Source organism: Pteronotus mesoamericanus, unplaced genomic scaffold, assembly GCF_021234165.1.
Source record: "Pteronotus mesoamericanus isolate MK-2021 breed Mesoamerican mustached bat unplaced genomic scaffold, CSHL_Meso_final scaffold_54, whole genome shotgun sequence".
NCBI classification, from domain to species: domain Eukaryota; kingdom Metazoa; phylum Chordata; class Mammalia; order Chiroptera; family Mormoopidae; genus Pteronotus; species Pteronotus mesoamericanus.
In genome coordinates, this window is record NW_026555321.1 from 36,678,453 (window position 1) to 36,694,053 (window position 15,601).

At 56.7% G+C, this 15,601-nt stretch overlaps 1 protein-coding gene across 1 annotated transcript in view; it reads left to right on the forward strand.

The window, feature by feature from the left end:
* DNAH1 (dynein axonemal heavy chain 1) overlaps nt 1-15,601 on the forward strand; it is a 79,091-nt gene that overhangs the window by 58,383 nt on the left and 5,107 nt on the right. The window contains exons 46-65 of the mRNA XM_054595605.1: nt 1,482-1,660; nt 2,739-2,969; nt 3,671-3,867; nt 4,355-4,490; nt 5,381-5,589; nt 5,809-5,980; nt 6,934-7,125; nt 7,482-7,592; nt 8,372-8,557; nt 8,973-9,164; nt 10,384-10,551; nt 10,642-10,833; nt 11,016-11,147; nt 11,951-12,076; nt 12,721-12,840; nt 12,967-13,116; nt 13,243-13,403; nt 14,196-14,421; nt 14,543-14,738; nt 15,064-15,215. Coding sequence (XP_054451580.1) covers nt 1,482-1,660; nt 2,739-2,969; nt 3,671-3,867; nt 4,355-4,490; nt 5,381-5,589; nt 5,809-5,980; nt 6,934-7,125; nt 7,482-7,592; nt 8,372-8,557; nt 8,973-9,164; nt 10,384-10,551; nt 10,642-10,833; nt 11,016-11,147; nt 11,951-12,076; nt 12,721-12,840; nt 12,967-13,116; nt 13,243-13,403; nt 14,196-14,421; nt 14,543-14,738; nt 15,064-15,215 — 3,428 coding nt within the window. The remainder of the gene's footprint in view (nt 1-1,481; nt 1,661-2,738; nt 2,970-3,670; nt 3,868-4,354; nt 4,491-5,380; nt 5,590-5,808; nt 5,981-6,933; nt 7,126-7,481; nt 7,593-8,371; nt 8,558-8,972; nt 9,165-10,383; nt 10,552-10,641; nt 10,834-11,015; nt 11,148-11,950; nt 12,077-12,720; nt 12,841-12,966; nt 13,117-13,242; nt 13,404-14,195; nt 14,422-14,542; nt 14,739-15,063; nt 15,216-15,601) is intronic.

Sequence of the window (15,601 nt, forward strand, 5' to 3'; positions counted from 1 at the left end):
TCTCATCCTTCCCCAGCAAGAAAGCCCATCTGAGGGCTGACAGTGCTCCGGTTCACTTCTTCAGCCCAGACCTCTCTCCCAAACCCTGACCCCACATCTCCTCTCAGGTATCCATCAGGCATTTCAAGTGATGGCCGCTCCGCCTTTCAGTCATTCAGGACAAGAGCCTTAGCGTCATCCAGACTCCTCTCTCTCTCTCTCTGACACTCACATCTGTCAGGAGGTCCTGCTGACTCCCCCTCCAGCAGCCACCCCAGCCACTGCCCACCCCCACTCACCCAGCCCTAGCAGCAGCCCCCTCCCTGGTGTCCCTGCTTCTGCCTTCACCCCCTGCATCCATCCACCTGTCTTCTGCCCATCCAACCTCCACTTGCAGCCAGACGGACCCATTCAAACATTAAATCAGATCACATTCTCTCTCTCTCTCTCTCTTTCCCCCCACCCCCATGCAGGCAAGCCCCAAGCCCCAACAGTGGCAGGCTAAGCCACCCCACTGGCCCCTATGCCCTCACCTCCTCCTGCTGGTCCTTAACACCCCAGGGGTGGCCGCCGCGGGGCCTCCGCCCTCACATCCCCTCTCTGGAACACTGTCTCCAGTTCTGGGCCTGCTTGCACCTCACTTCGTGTTTCTGCTTGAGTGCCCTCCTCAGTGAGGACTTATGTCAGAATCCCCACCCCTGGCTCTCCCGAACCTCTCTCCTATTACCAGTCTCTCCACGGCACTTCCTCTCACCTGTTTCCTATCCCCATCGCTCATGGGTGTCATAGTCTATCTCCCCACAAGCATGTTCTCTTGCTGAGGTGAGGAGTGTCTGCGGCCAGGACCAGCAGCAGCACCTGCATGTGTGGAAGAGCCTCCTTTGGAGCTCACGGGCCCTCCTACACTTTACTTTTTCCCACTTCTAGGGGCTCCCTCTGCCCCAAGTTCCTGCTGACAGAATTGTGGTTCCCAGCAAGAATTAGATCGCTTTCAAAAAAAAGCAAGCAAATAGGTTGTTAGTAGTGAAGAGGCAGTCTGGGGGATGCGGCAGCTCTGAGGTGAGCCTGGGGGTCATGGCGGAGCTCCAGCCCCACTACAGTCACCCTGAGTTCCTGAGTCCGTGGGGACCAAGTGACCCTCCCTGTGCATGGCTCAGGGCTGGAATGTTTCAATTCTGGGACACAGCCCCAAAGGGCAAGAGAGTAATGGCCCACGCAGCACTGAATGCATCCCAGTGCCCCAGTGCATGAACAGGGTATGTCAGTAATAAGGATGTAAAAGGGGGCAGCTCAGAACAGGAGATTCCTCACCCTGAAGGGCACAGCATCAGGAAGTCCTAGTGGAAGAGAGGGGCTGAAGGGTAGGTAGAACCCAAAAATGCCGCCTGAAGAAGGGGTGTCTGGGGGAGAACAGAGCACCAGCGAGGACAGGGGGCTAGGCTCTTCAGAGGCTGCACAGGGAGCTCCTGCCTGTGTGACCCAAGCCCCACCTATTCCCATAGCCGGGGCCCCCAACATCGCCCACTTCACGGATCCCCTCGTGGAAGCTACCATCATGGTGTACTCCACCATCACCTCCCAGCTGCTGCCCACGCCAGCCAAGTCCCACTACACCTTCAACCTGAGGGACCTCTCCAAGGTCTTCCAGGGCATGCTCATGGCCGACCCAGCCAAGGTTGAGGTGAGAACTTGGCAGGCCCCTCGCCTGCGTCCAGTAGAGAAATGCCCACTCTGCCCTCACTGTCCTCCCTGGCCCCCCAGTTTCAGGCCTCCCTGCCCAAGCTCTCTAGCCTTGATGAGGCCAGCCCTTGAGGGATCTGGGGACATGGTGGGTGCCAGGCCTCCAGGAGCCCTGCCTTCCTGCAGCTGAGCTCCAACTCACAGGTCAAGCCCATGCCTAGAATGGCAGCTGTGATGGGGCCACACAGAGCGAGGCCAGGGAGAAGGAGGTTCCTGATGGAGGCCCCGGGTGCGAGAAGATTTGAAGGGGAGTGAGTGAGATGCCTTCCAGGAATGAAAGGCACCTAGGTGGAAGAGCAGGAAGTACGGCAGGGAGCAGGGCATCGCTTGTGCTGGACAGGCTCAGGTGCACCCTGTGAGTTGCCAGCGCGGGCAGCATCCCGAAGGAGATGGGGAGCCAGGGGATGGGTGGGGGACAGATCTGCATAATAGAGAATTGACTGGTCAGTGTGTGTGGAGCCCAGCGACCAGGGAGAGGGAACAAGACGGAAGCCCCCCTGACCTTGCCAAGCTATAACCAAAGCTGTTGAGAGAAGAGGCTGGGGGCTCCCTGAAGGTGGTCTAGTCACCCAGAGGGAGGCAAGGAAGCAGGGATAGAAGTGGCAGCAGCGACAGAGATGGGGGCAGAATCAGAGGGGACTTGAGGGTCAAATCAGTGGAATGTGCTGAGCGGTTAGATGTGGGGTATTGGGAAGGTGTAGAAAGAATCAGGCATTCCTCCCAGGCTTAGAGTTTGGGGAGCCAGGGGAGCCATTAGAGGGGAGAAGTGATGACCAGCTAATGGAACTGGGTGCCCAGCAGGCACCTGGCCAGCTGGGCCTGGAGCTGGGGGTGAAGACACCCAGACAGTACTCTACAGGGCTTGGTCCTCAGTCAGTCAGCAGATGCACCTCCAAGCAGCCCCTGGAAATGGCCAGGTCCAAGAGCTGTGGCTCCCGCTCACCCTCTCACTCCTGGTGGCTTGAAAGGTGGCTGAGGGCCGAGGGCTGAGGGTGGGCACTCATGCTGGATGCCCACAGGACAAAGTGCAGCTGCTACGACTGTGGTACCATGAGAATTGCCGCGTGTTCCGTGACCGCCTGGTGAACGAGGAGGACCGCAGCTGGTTTGACAAGCTCCTGGAAAGCCACATGGAGGGATGGAAGGTATCCTTCAGTGAGGTCTGCCCCTTCCAGCCCATCCTTTATGGAGACTTCATGTCACCAGGCTCTGATGTCAAGTCCTATGAGCTCATCACCAGCGAGAAGAAGGTAAAGGGGCCCAGCTGGTGCCCTATCCCTGGCGGGGGGGGGGGGCCTCTTCACCCTGCACCCCTGGGACCTAAGCCCTCTGCAGCCACCAATAACAGACTGAGTGTCAGGATACTGGGTTAGGAGGCCAGCTCTGGGACTGCAGGCCAGCATTTACCTCTGAGTCCCGTTTCCTCACCTGTCAAATAGGTACAGCTGGCCCTGCTTGACCCATCTCTGAGGACAAGTCTTTGTGGTTCAGCTGAGACAGGCTCTGTGAACAGGGACATGCTCTCCCGGTTTTGGGGCTCTTGTCCCACTCACAAAGGGCCATCAGGACCCCTGGGGCCACAAGTCAGAGTCAGGGCCCCAAGGAGACAGGAAGAGGCCTGGGTCAGGGCCGCGGAGCTGTGTGGCTGGAGTGAGGCTCCTGATGGTTTCTCTCTGCACATCTCCTCTCCTTGCTCCCAGCAGCTCCCACCAGGGTCCCAGATCAGTACACCCTGGAAAGCTCCAGAAGAAGAAGGCAGGGCTCCGACCCTAACCCTCAGGACTCAGTGTGTCCAACAGGTCAAGCCTCATTCAGGCAGACCTGGCTTCTTAAAGCTCAACACCCTCCCATTCACAGAGGAGCAGAGCAGGCCATGGGAAGGGGTACACTTCCCTTCAGGGGTCCAGGTGTACAGGGACAGAGGGAGGACCCAGTTCTCCCTCCTCCCCAGATGATGAAGGTGATCGAAGAGTACATGGAGGACTACAACCAGATCAACACCGCCAAGTTAAAACTGGTCCTCTTCATGGACGCTCTGAGCCACATTTGCCGCATCAGCCGCACCCTGCGCCAGGCGCTGGGCAACGCACTCCTGCTGGGCGTCGGTGGCAGCGGCCGCAGCTCCCTCACACGGCTCACCTCGCACATGTGAGGGCCCCAGGCATGGTGGGAAGGGGGCAGCTGGTGGCAGACTGCTGCTTCCATCCATGTTATTCCACAGTGCTGGCCCCACAGGGCAGTGCTAGCTCCACAGGGCAACCCCGAGCCAGATCCTCCCAGCCCATGGGCTTCTGGAAACAGGACTGGGGCCCAAGGAGAGGCAGCAGCAGTGCCCTGCCCTGCTGTGGGGAGCGGGATATACATGCAGTCATCCAGCAGGGATTCCTGGAGAGGGTGGTCATGAGCTTGCTCTCAGAATCGGAACTGGGAGGATGGAAGGGAAGGGCATTTCGGGTCAAGGGAACAGTTAAAACAAAGGTCTGGAGGTCAGAGAGCAAGCCAGGGCTTAAAGAGTCTGCAGATGTGCCCAGGATGGGAGCAAGACTCTAAATGGCTGGCATGAGGCATGAGTACCTATGAGCACCACAGCACTGGGCCCCAAATTTTGTCAAACCTCTTCTCAACTCATCTCCAGGGCCGAGTACGAGTGCTTCCAGATTGAGCTATCCAAGAGCTATGGCATGACTGAGTGGCGTGAAGATGTTAAGAAGGTCTTGTTCAAGGCTGGGCTGCAGAGCCTGCCCATCACCTTCCTGTTCTCGGATACCCAGGTGCCACCACCATGGGCAGTGGGCAGGGTCCAGGGTGGGCTGGATATAACCCATCCAGTGTGGCATCCTGGAAGGTGGCCAGGCCTTCATGCCCACGTCACTGTCAGTGGGGTGGACCCTAGGACAGTCAGGACAAGGGGGAGCCACAGATGGGTGGATCAGGCGCAAGGGGCATAAATCATTATCATGCCCCAAGTATAAAGAGGCCTCTGGCACAATGGCTGACCACAAGCAGCACCCACTCACTGGCCAACAGCTTCCCACCCCAAGAACCACCCAACTTGTGCCCAAATTGCTGTGCCCCTGGCTGTTTTCTGGGGTCTGCTCCCTCTGGAGTTCCCTATGTGTGAGGCTTCTCCATGACTCCAAGAGAAGGTGTGGTTGTTGTTTTGGGGCCTCAAGACAAAGATTAAATCTGGCTGGTGGTCCAGGTTAAGCCATGGCCACAGGCCCAAGATGTGCCCCAGCCTGGCAAGGGCCCCTCTGCTCCTACCCCTGGGCTCCCCGCACAGAGTCAGCCAAGGGAGAGTGCTCTCTGACACTGGCCAGGTCCTGGCCATATGTGTTGGGCAAGGACCCATTTCTGCCTGTGGCCTGGTTTCTTCCTGTGAGTGAACAGAGGCATGTAGAGGCCAGAAAAGCAAAGAGGAAGATCCCACAGCTCCCCCCGCACCCAGGACTCAGGGCCCTTCCACAACACACTGGTGATGTTCAGGGTCTCTGTCACAGTGCAGGCCTGGTTGCAAGGCCTAGACCATGACTTGTGACTCTGGGCTTCTCTGAGACTTGGTGCCACGACCTGTAAAATAGGGCTGCTGTGAAGGTCCAGTGAGACCATAATTGTGGAGCCATCTTCAAGGCTCTGCTCCTTCACCCCCATCCCTCCCCAGATCAAGAACGAGTCCTTCCTGGAGGACATTAACAATGTCCTGAACTCGGGTGACATTCCCAACCTCTACACCCTGGATGAGCAGGACCAGATTGTCAACACCATGCGACCCTATATCCAGGAGCAGGGCCTGCAGCCCACCAAGGCCAACCTCATGGCTGCCTATACTGGACGTGTGCGCAGCAACATCCACATGGTACTATGTATGAGGTACAGGGAGCCTTCACGGCCACACAGGGACAGCGGGGCTGGGCAGGGGTGCACTTGGGCCAGCCATGAGGAGAAATGACCTGGGCCTTGCCACCATGCCATTGGGTCCAGACTACTGTGTGTTGCATCCTGGCTGCTATGCCATAGGGCTATGGAAGGGCCCAGGGTTTCTGGGAATGTCACTGTCTTAGGACCTCATTGGGACTTCTGGCCCTCCAGCCCCATTGGAGAGGTTTTCCGAGCTCGCCTGAGGCAGTTCCCTTCCCTGGTCAACTGCTGTACCATCGACTGGTTTAACGAGTGGCCAGCGGAGGCCCTGGAGTCTGTGGCCACCATATTCCTGAATGAAATCCCAGAACTGGAAGCCACTTCTGAAGTAATTAAGGGGCTGGTAAGTGTCTTGGTTAGAAACAATCAGGGGGAACTGTTTAGGTTTGGGCTTGGGGTCACCAAAGCCTGGGTAAGAATCCTAGGCCCACCACCTACGGTAAGCCTTTAGATAAACGGCTTTACCTATCTAAGGCTCAGCCTCTTCATCTGTATAAGGGAGTGCCACGAGGTCATCACAATGATGTAGGAGGTTGAGCACACATTTACAGTTACTGTTTATCTCATTCTCTGAGGGCTTTGTGGCAGCTTTCTTCAAGAACTCTCTGTCACAACCAGAGACCACAGATGGGGGCTAGAATTGTCTGGGCCAACCTGAGAGTAATGGCCACTTGAGGGCCAAGACCTGGGGTGAGCCCATTTCCCATTTCCCCTCAGCGGTGCTGAGGCCTTGGGCCCTCCCTTACCTCAGATCCAGCTTAAGGCAGCGGGACCTCACCTTAGGGCTCTCAAAGAGAGACAGGCAGTCAGCTGGGAGATACCTGGGTCCGCATTCAAAGCCAGCTCTGCTTTGACAGCTCTGCTTTGAACGAGCCCCTTAACTTCTCTGGGTAATGGATTTTTCATCTGCAGAATAGGTGACCTTGTCCTTGAGGTTGTGAGGTCAAAGGAGAGAGTGAGCGTGAATGGCATCAAGGTCCCTGCACGTGGGTCCCTTCCCAGGACCAGGCTGTGGCAGGGGTGTCCAACCTTTTGGCGTCTCTGAGCCACACTGGAAGAAGAGTTGTCCTGGGCCATACATTAAATACACTGTGACATGTAATCACAAAAAAAATCTCATAATGTTTTAAGAAAGTTTACGATTTTGTATTGGGCCTCATTTATAGCCATCCTGAGCTGCATGTGGCCCACCGGCCACAAGTTGGACACCCCTACAAGTGGCTTCATGGGCACCCTGGTACCCACTCTTTGCTGGGGGCTCTACAAAGCTGCCATCAGTGATCTCCCACCCCACAGATTCAGGTTTGCGTGCACATCCACCAGTCAGTGGCCAGGAAGTGTGTCGAGTACCTGGCTGAGCTGGCCCGCCACAACTATGTGACACCCAAGAGCTACCTGGAACTGCTCAATATTTTCTCCATCCTCATCGGGCAGAAGAAACAGGAGCTTAAAACCGCCAAGAACCGCATGAAGAGTGGCCTCGACAAGGTGAGTTGCAGTGGGGCGTGGTTCTGTCCACTCTCGCTTTAGTCCTGACCCTGGCAGCCCAGCCTAGCCTTTCAGTCACCAGCCCTCAGCGTTTAAATGGGTGGCTTCCTCCCTCATCAAAAGAGCAAGAGCTGCGAGCGGAAAGGCAAGGCCAAAGCAGGACTCCACAGATTCTCAGGAAACTGCTCCCTTCCTCCGGGTCTACTGGGCAACCTGGGGGCCCCTGAAGCTGTGGGCCACAGCCTCTCGCTCCCAGTGAGGGGAGCCCTGCAGAGCCCTCTCTCCAGCCCCCTTCAGACCCTCTCTCTGGCCCCTGTCACGCCTGTTTTCCTCTTTGTGCCCACCCCCATCCCCAGCTGCTAAGAACTTCAGAGGACGTGGCCAAGATGCAGGAGGAGCTGGAGACTATGCGCCCTCTGCTGGAGGAGGCTGCCAAGGACACCGTGCTCACCATGGAGCAGATCAAGGTGGAGGGGGTGTTCTCAGTCAGCCCCTGATTGATGTCTGACCACGTCTTAGGATGCTCAACATCCCCATGCAACCCCAAGATCACTAGAAGTCAGGGGACTTCTTCAGGTTGCTTAACCTGTCTGTACCATTTCTTCATACAGTAGTCATTTGTTTATTCAACAAATGCTTGGTCAGAGCCTAGTCTATGCCAGGCACTGCACTGGGCAGGGGATACAGTGAAGAGCAAGACAAGCAAGTCCAAACCCCAATAATCACAACATGGAGTAAGCGGCAGGGCTGCAATAGGCAGCCCTGCAGAATCTGCCTAGTCTCTCTCTCAGGTCCTCTGAGCCCCAGCTCCTGCAGACATCATAGATTTGCATTTTCATTATGACAGCTTCTTGGCAGAAGTAGTCCTGCTCTACAGAGTCGGTGTATTAAAACTTTTTCCAGCAGACGGAAAGACAGAGAATTTTGAGAGGAGCACCTTTCTCTGTTGTACATGGAGGTGCCTTGTGGGCTTAGGGGGCCCTGCCCCATAAGGCAATTATGCTCAAGCGTGTAAAGCAAAAGGCCCACGCCAGGCCGACAGTGAGCACTCAAGACCGGAAGGGGCTCTTAGCATTCCAGATCTCCACAGCCTGTCACAGCCAACGGGGCTCTTGGAGAACGGGGCATCCCAACCCTCATTTCCCTCCACCTGAGGAGACTGAGAGGCAAAGAGGAGAAAAGGGAGGCAGGCACACCTATCCCCGGCACTGGCCACCACCGGGCCCTCCCTGCTTCCTGTCCCCAGGTGGACACGACCATTGCCGAGGAGACCCAGAAATCAGTGCAGGCAGAGGAGATCAAGGCCAATGAGAAGGCCAGGAAGGCACAAGTTATTGCCGATGATGCTCAGAAGGATCTGGATGAGGCACTGCCTGCCCTGGACGCAGCCCTGGCCAGCCTGCGCAACCTCAACAAAAATGACGTGACTGAGGTGGGCAGCCAAGCATCTCCCAGAGCTCCCCCTGGCATTTCTGGTGCCTCAGGTCCTGGCACCCAGGCCCTCCCTCCATATATCCCTTGGGGACCATATGCCAAGAAGTGAGGGCAGAAGTAGGACTTAAACCCAGCTACCTACCCCTTACCTCCTTGTACCAGCCCCAGGGCCCAGGCAGGTGCATGGGAGGGCTTTGGGCCCTGAGATGTGAGCATCCAGGACTTGGTAGCCAGGCCTGGGTACATTGGGGAAGAGTAGGCTGAGGCCATCCTCGAGGTCTCTGGGCATGTCCTTTGTCTATAGTGGTAGAGACTTGGTTGGTGGGGCCCACTCTGTCTGGCAGCTGTCCCTACCCAGAGGTACCCACACAGTGATGGATTTCCCCCTTTTTCACTCTTGGCCTGGCCCGCAGGTACGTGCTATGCAACGACCGCCCCCTGGCGTGAAGCTGGTCATAGAAGCTGTGTGTATCATGAAGGGCATCAAGCCCAAGAAGGTTCCTGGAGAGAAGCCTGGCTCCAAGGTGGATGACTACTGGGAGCCCGGCAAGGGGCTGCTGCAAGACCCTGGCCGCTTCCTCGAGAGCCTCTTCAAGTTTGACAAGGTGAGCATGCCAGGCACCTGGCCAGCCAGTAAGTGAGGGCCACCCAGCTGGACAGGGACGTGGGAGAGAAGCCTGACCCAGCACAGCGCTGGAATCTCTGTCCTGTTTCCCTCTGCCTGCCCACACACAGAGCTGACAGGAACCAGGCCTGGCCTGGAAGGGCTCTGACTGGTAGGGGTGACAGACATACTCACCAACAGATGGGTATTGAGGAAATCAGGATGCGGGCAGTCTGCTGTGCCCGTAGGATGTCACCCTCAGTTACTCCAAGGCTCTGCAGCCTGGAGATTCTCATGCCCTTTCCACTCTGTGACCCCCATGGCCTTGGCCTAAACCTTCACCATCTGCTTGACCACTGCCTCTCCCTCAGCCTCAGCGCCTGAGATTAAGCTTCCCCTGTTTGCCTTTGGGTTTCTCTCCCTGTCTGTCTGGGGCTCTCATCGTCTATAGGCATATGCTCTCTTAGGAGCTATTTCAAGGTTAGGTCAGCCTGGAGTCCACAGCCTCCTGGACGGCCCCTCTTCAGCCCAGAAATTGGCTAGGGGGCAACAGTCTGTCCCATATGGGCCACCCACTACCACCATGTGTTGGTGTTGGGACTGCAGGCACTTTCCCAGGCTGCACTGAAAGGTAGCTGAACTTCCCGGGAGCTTCCCCATCTCTCCTCCTCCTTTTCCATCAAACTGGAAACCAGAGGCTCCTCAGGCCTAATTAAGCCAAAATCAGGAGTGCTCAGGGCCAGTGCTCAGGCTCCCCTGGTGCCAGGCTCTGAGTTCTGAGAGTTCATGAACAATGCACCTTCCTGGGCCCATCCTGAACTACAGGGTTGGAGTCTCCCAGGGTGGGACAAGAGCCCCAGGGGTGTGGTGAGCTCTTGAGGTAGGGATTACTACCTTTGAACATGATTTGAATCCATACCTGCAAGGAGGCAGCTCTTGTCTCTAAGTGAATTTTAAATGGGGCCTGTGTATTATCAGATCTTGAGGCTACATCATTTCTCAAGAAATCTCCAATCATGTTATCTGAAATCCTGGAACACAGAAGTTTTTCTTCTAGCCAGTCTTTTTGGGTCACGTTTATTTCCTAAGGAGGACACCTGTACTGAGGCCTTCACAGGGCATGGGACACAGAACAGGACCAGGGTATTCCTTAGCAGGCCCCACGATGTACCATCCTCTCTGAGAAGTAGCCCCCTGAACCCCATTGTTCCCATGTCCAGGACAACATTGGGGAGGCAGTGATCAAAGCTATTCAGCCGTACATCGACAATGAAGAGTTCCAGCCCGCCGCCATCGCCAAGGTGTCCAAAGCCTGCACCTCCATCTGCCAGTGGGTGCGCGCCATGCACAAGTACCACTTCGTGGCCAAAGCCGTGGAGCCCAAGCGGGTGAGGGCTGGGTACAGCTGAGGGGCAAGGGAGAGGGTCAGGGGATCCCCAGGTCACTCGACAAGCTGGCCCTGATCCGTTGGCCTGCAGCAAGCCCTGCGGGAGGCCCAGGATGACCTGGAGGTAACACAGAAGATCCTAGAGGAGGCAAAGCAGCGCCTGCAGGAGGTGGAGGATGGCATCGCTACGATGCAGGCCAGGTACCGAGAATGCATCACCAAAAAGGAGGAGCTGGAGCTGAAGTGTGAGCAGTGTGAGCAGCGGCTGGGCCGAGCTGACAAGGTACCCATACCCCTCCAGGGAGGGCCTGTGGGCATCACCTGCCCCAGGCAGGGGCTAGAGGGTCTGGGTGGTGGTTGGGCCCTGGGGTGGTGGTCTACAACCCCTCCCTGGCAGCCTGGGGGCTGCCCCAGGCAGGGACACCCGGGCCTCCCAGAGCCCACCCCACAGGAATCCCTCTGCAGCTCATCACTGGTCTGTCGGATGAGAGGGTGCGTTGGCAGGAGACAGTGGAGAACCTAGAGAACATGCTTGAAAACATCTCTGGAGACGTGCTGGTGGCTGCTGGCTTTGTGGCCTACCTGGGTCCCTTCACGGTAAGGAGCCCACAGCCTGCCTGGGACAGCCTCACTTCACAAAGAGGCTCTGCCTTAAGGCCTCACGTCCCCAAGGGGCAGCCTGTGGGGCGGCTCTTCCCTCACTCACTCATTCAACAAGCACTTATCAGCACTGGCCAGTGTGGCTCAGTTGGTTGGAGCACTGTCCTGTACACTGAAAGGTTGAGTGTTCAATTCCCAGTCAAGGCCCTATCAGGGCACTATGTAGGTTGCAGAGTCAATCCCTGGTCAGGGTGCATAGTGGAGGCAACCAATCGATGTTTCTCTCTCACATTGCCATTTCCCCCCTTCTCTCTCTCCCCCGCCCCCACCCTTCCTCTCTCTCTAAAAGCAATGGAGGAAAAAACATGTCCTGGGGAGAGGAACTAAACAAATAAATAAAATAATAAGCACTTACCAGGCACCCTGTCTGAGCCAGGTGCTGTTCAAGGCACTGGGGATATGGCAGTGCATGAAACAGCCAGAAAACCCACCCTGGTGGGGCTGGCCTTCTAGTGGGAAATGTGAGCTCACATTTCCGGGCTTGCTGTGTGCATGTAATTCAATTCTCACTGATGCCCTGACAGGTGGGCATTGTTATGATTGCCCCTGTTTCACAGATGAGGGGTTGAAGTTTATAGAGGCCAAGGAAGTCACCCAAAGTGGGACTAGAGCACAGGTGCCTGGCTCCATGTCTGACCTCTGACCTCTGTGTACAACTGCCAAGTGACAGGGTACAGAGGGAGGCGGGTGGGTGTCACAGGTGTCATGTTGGGGTGGACCTCAGTCTGGCATCTCCCTAGGGCCAGTACCGCACAGCGCTCTACGATTACTGGGTCAAGCAGCTCATGATCCACCACGTCCCACATACCTCCGAGCCCACGCTAATTGGGACGCTGGGGAACCCCGTGAAGATCCGCTCTTGGCAGGTGCCTGCCCTGGGAGTTGGAGCGACTGGGCTGGGCCTGTGGAACGGTACAAGCTGGACCAAGAGCCTCCTGTCTTTCTCCTACCCTCTTTCCTGCATGTGCTCATTGATACCTCCCCAGAACCCACTCAGACCCAGAAAGAGGGTGGTGGGTAGAAGAAGAGAAAGCTGAGCACAGTATGGCTCAGATGCTAGCTAACTGTCGGCAGAGAATTCAAGGGGTGCTTGAAGGGTGGGGGCGAAGATGGGGGAGCAGTGTTCAGAAGGAGGGTTAAGAAAGGTTCCTAAAAGAAATCATGCCTCAGCTAGACCCTGAAGGGCAGGAAGAGTTGACACAGGAAGAGAACCAACAGGCAGTAGGCAGAGGTAAAAGGTGCCCATGTCTGCGAGGGCTGAAGGGCTGTGGGCTCTGTGGGGATGGTCTGCCTGACTGAGGACTCAGTAGGCAAAAGGACAGACCAGCCCAGTAAAGCAGAGTATTGGGAGCCAGCCCAGGGGCACACTGTCACTTGTCCCCCAACTCCAAGAGGACACCACAAGGAGAGGACAGACACCGCCAAAGCATGAGGTTGGGAGTAGCTGATGCCACAGCTAACACTGTTCATGTGAGAGCCCCGACCCAGTATGGCACCTGGTCCCCCACAGATCGCTGGCCTCCCCAATGACACACTATCAGTGGAAAATGGGGTCATCAACCAGTTCTCCCAGCGGTGGACCCACTTCATTGACCCTCAGGGCCAGGCCAACAAATGGATCAAGAACATGGTAAGCCCATCTGCCAGGTGCCACCACTTCACCCAGCCAGACTTAAGAGGCACAAGAGGAGTAGCTGAGCCTAAGGGTGGCTCTCAGCCCCCACCCCATACCCCCTACCTGGCCCTGCTCCCACAGGAGAAGGAAAACGGGCTGGATGTGTTCAAGCTGAGCGATCGCGACTTCCTGCGCAGCATGGAGAATGCCATCCGCTTTGGCAAGCCCTGCCTTCTGGAAAATGTGGGTGAGGAGCTGGACCCAGCTCTGGAGCCCGTGCTGCTCAAGCAGGTAAGCCTGCAGCCGTGGGTGTGTGGGGAGTGGACTGTTGGCCTGGACAGGGAAAAGGACAGCCTCCCTCATTTGCCACACTGGTGAAACCCAGGCCACAGTGCTTGCCCATCCCACCCACCACAGACATACAAGCAGCAGGGGAACACAGTACTGAAGCTAGGGGACACAGTGATCCCTTACCATGAGGACTTCAGAATGTACATAACCACCAAGCTGCCCAACCCTCACTACACGCCCGAGATCTCCACCAAACTCACACTCATCAACTTCACCCTGTCGCCCAGGTAAGCCCCCGCAAAATCCCAAGGATCAGCTCTGCCTTGGCTTGTCCAGCTGCCTCTCTCCTACCCCCAAGCCAGGACTCCGTGGGTCCTTCCCCCACTCAGAGGCTCTCCCAACCTCCTCCCAGTCATTTGACCCCTTCTGGCCCTTCCACCAGCCTCCTGTTGCTTGCCCTATTTCCACCTAAACCCCCACCCCCCAACTCATCCTGATTCCTGGTCAAATCCCCTCCCCTACCCCAGTCTCCCATGAGAGCATTAGCCCTACCTTGTCCCTTCCCCTGCAGCTCAGCCTTCTCCAAGCCCTTGTACACTCACCCTCAGAGCTGTCCTGGAGCCCTGAGTCAGGTATACTCTGGGTCACTGCGCCCCAGTCCTGTTTCCCGCCCTTGTTGCCGTGAGCCCACGGGCTTTCACTGGCCATCCACAGATTCCAGAGACCCGCTCCATGCCAGTGGCCACCGTGAAACTCTCCACAGAACAGGGGGTGGAAATACCCTTAAGGCCTGTCCCTCCCCATCACCCACAGCTCCCTCCTGCTGAGAGGGAGGTTTTCAGAGACCCTAGAAGCTCACACATCCAACTGCCTGTCCCTTACTGGGATTCCAGGCTGCTACCCAAGGTCTCACTTTGAACTGATCACTTTGAAAGCAAACTGCATTATCCCTGCCGCCTGAGACAGGCGAGACCTCCCAGGCTGACACCAGCAGGAGTCCCAGGAGCACAGATAATTAGAGGGGCTGGCCCTCGGGGCCCACCAGGTATTACAGACAGGGTGTTCCCTGCCCCTGGCAGTGGCCTAGAGGACCAGCTGCTAGGCCAGGTAGTGGCTGAGGAGCGGCCAGACCTGGAGGAAGCCAAGAACCAGCTGATTGTCAGTAATGCCAAGATGCGCCAGGAGCTAAAGGACATTGAAGACCAGATCCTGTACCGGCTCAGCTCCTCCGAGGGCAACCCTGTGGATGACATGGAACTCATCAAAGTGCTAGAGGCTTCCAAAATGAAGGCTGCAGAGATCCAGGTCAGCGATTGCCTGCCTCTCCCCACGGCCCCAGGCCCGGCCCCTACTCCTACCCATTTCTACCTGCTGCTCTTTGCCAGCCTACCTAGGCCTGACCAATTCCCCTCTGCTGCACCCCCAGGCCAAGGTCAGGATCGCAGAGCAGACAGAGAAGGACATTGACCTGACACGCATGGAATACATACCCGTGGCTGTCCGTACCCAGATCCTATTCTTCTGTGTGTCAGACCTGGCCAACGTGGACCCCATGTACCAGTACTCCCTCGAGTGGTTTCTCAACATCTTCCTCTCAGGCATCGCCAACTCAGAGAGGGCAGGTAGCCCTGGCACACATGCACACGTGGACATAAATGCCAGGCTCCCACCCTGGCACAGATGGGACACATGGACATGTTTTCATGTGGGCACGTACACAAACCCACACCCATAGTCATTTGCCCATGCTCTCATATCAGATACACTCTACATAAGAACACACACACCCCTCCCTATCTTCCTCAGAGCCCTTTACTGGGAACTCCAAATGCCCCATGGGGAGGCCCGGCCCTCCTGTGGCTGCTGGGGAGACTGGCTGGGATGGACCCCAGGGCTCTTGCTTCCCTCTCCTCTCCCCATGTGCTGCATCACCTCTCTGCCCTGCAGACAATCTGAAGAAGCGCATCGCCAACATCAATCGCTACCTGACCTACAGCCTCTACAGTAATGTCTGCCGCAGCCTCTTTGAGAAGCACAAGCTGATGTTCGCCTTCCTGCTGTGCGTTCGCATCATGATGAATGAGGGCAAGATTAACCAGGTGCACGAGTAGAGAGGCAGCCAGGTGGCACTGTGGTCCAGGACAGACTGCATGCAGAGTTGCCCTGTTGCAGGGCCTGGGAAAACAGGTGGAAGGAAAGGCCAGGCATGAAGGCACAGCAAGAGCAAAGGGGCAGAGGCCTAAGGAAACATAGTTCCTTGCTTAAAAACAGCCAGGAGACCCTGAATTAGTTGTGGCCCACGCAGTCCTATGAGCACACGGCTTCTCAGAGCCTTGAGTGTGCTGGCAGGCACAGAGACTGGCCTGAGCCTCCCAGCTCACATTCTCATGAGCCCCAGGTATTTCATAATGTGTTGGAAAGCACTGCCAAGATAGTGAGAGTGACAGCCACCACCTGTGTACTGGGTGGGCTCACAGGTACATAG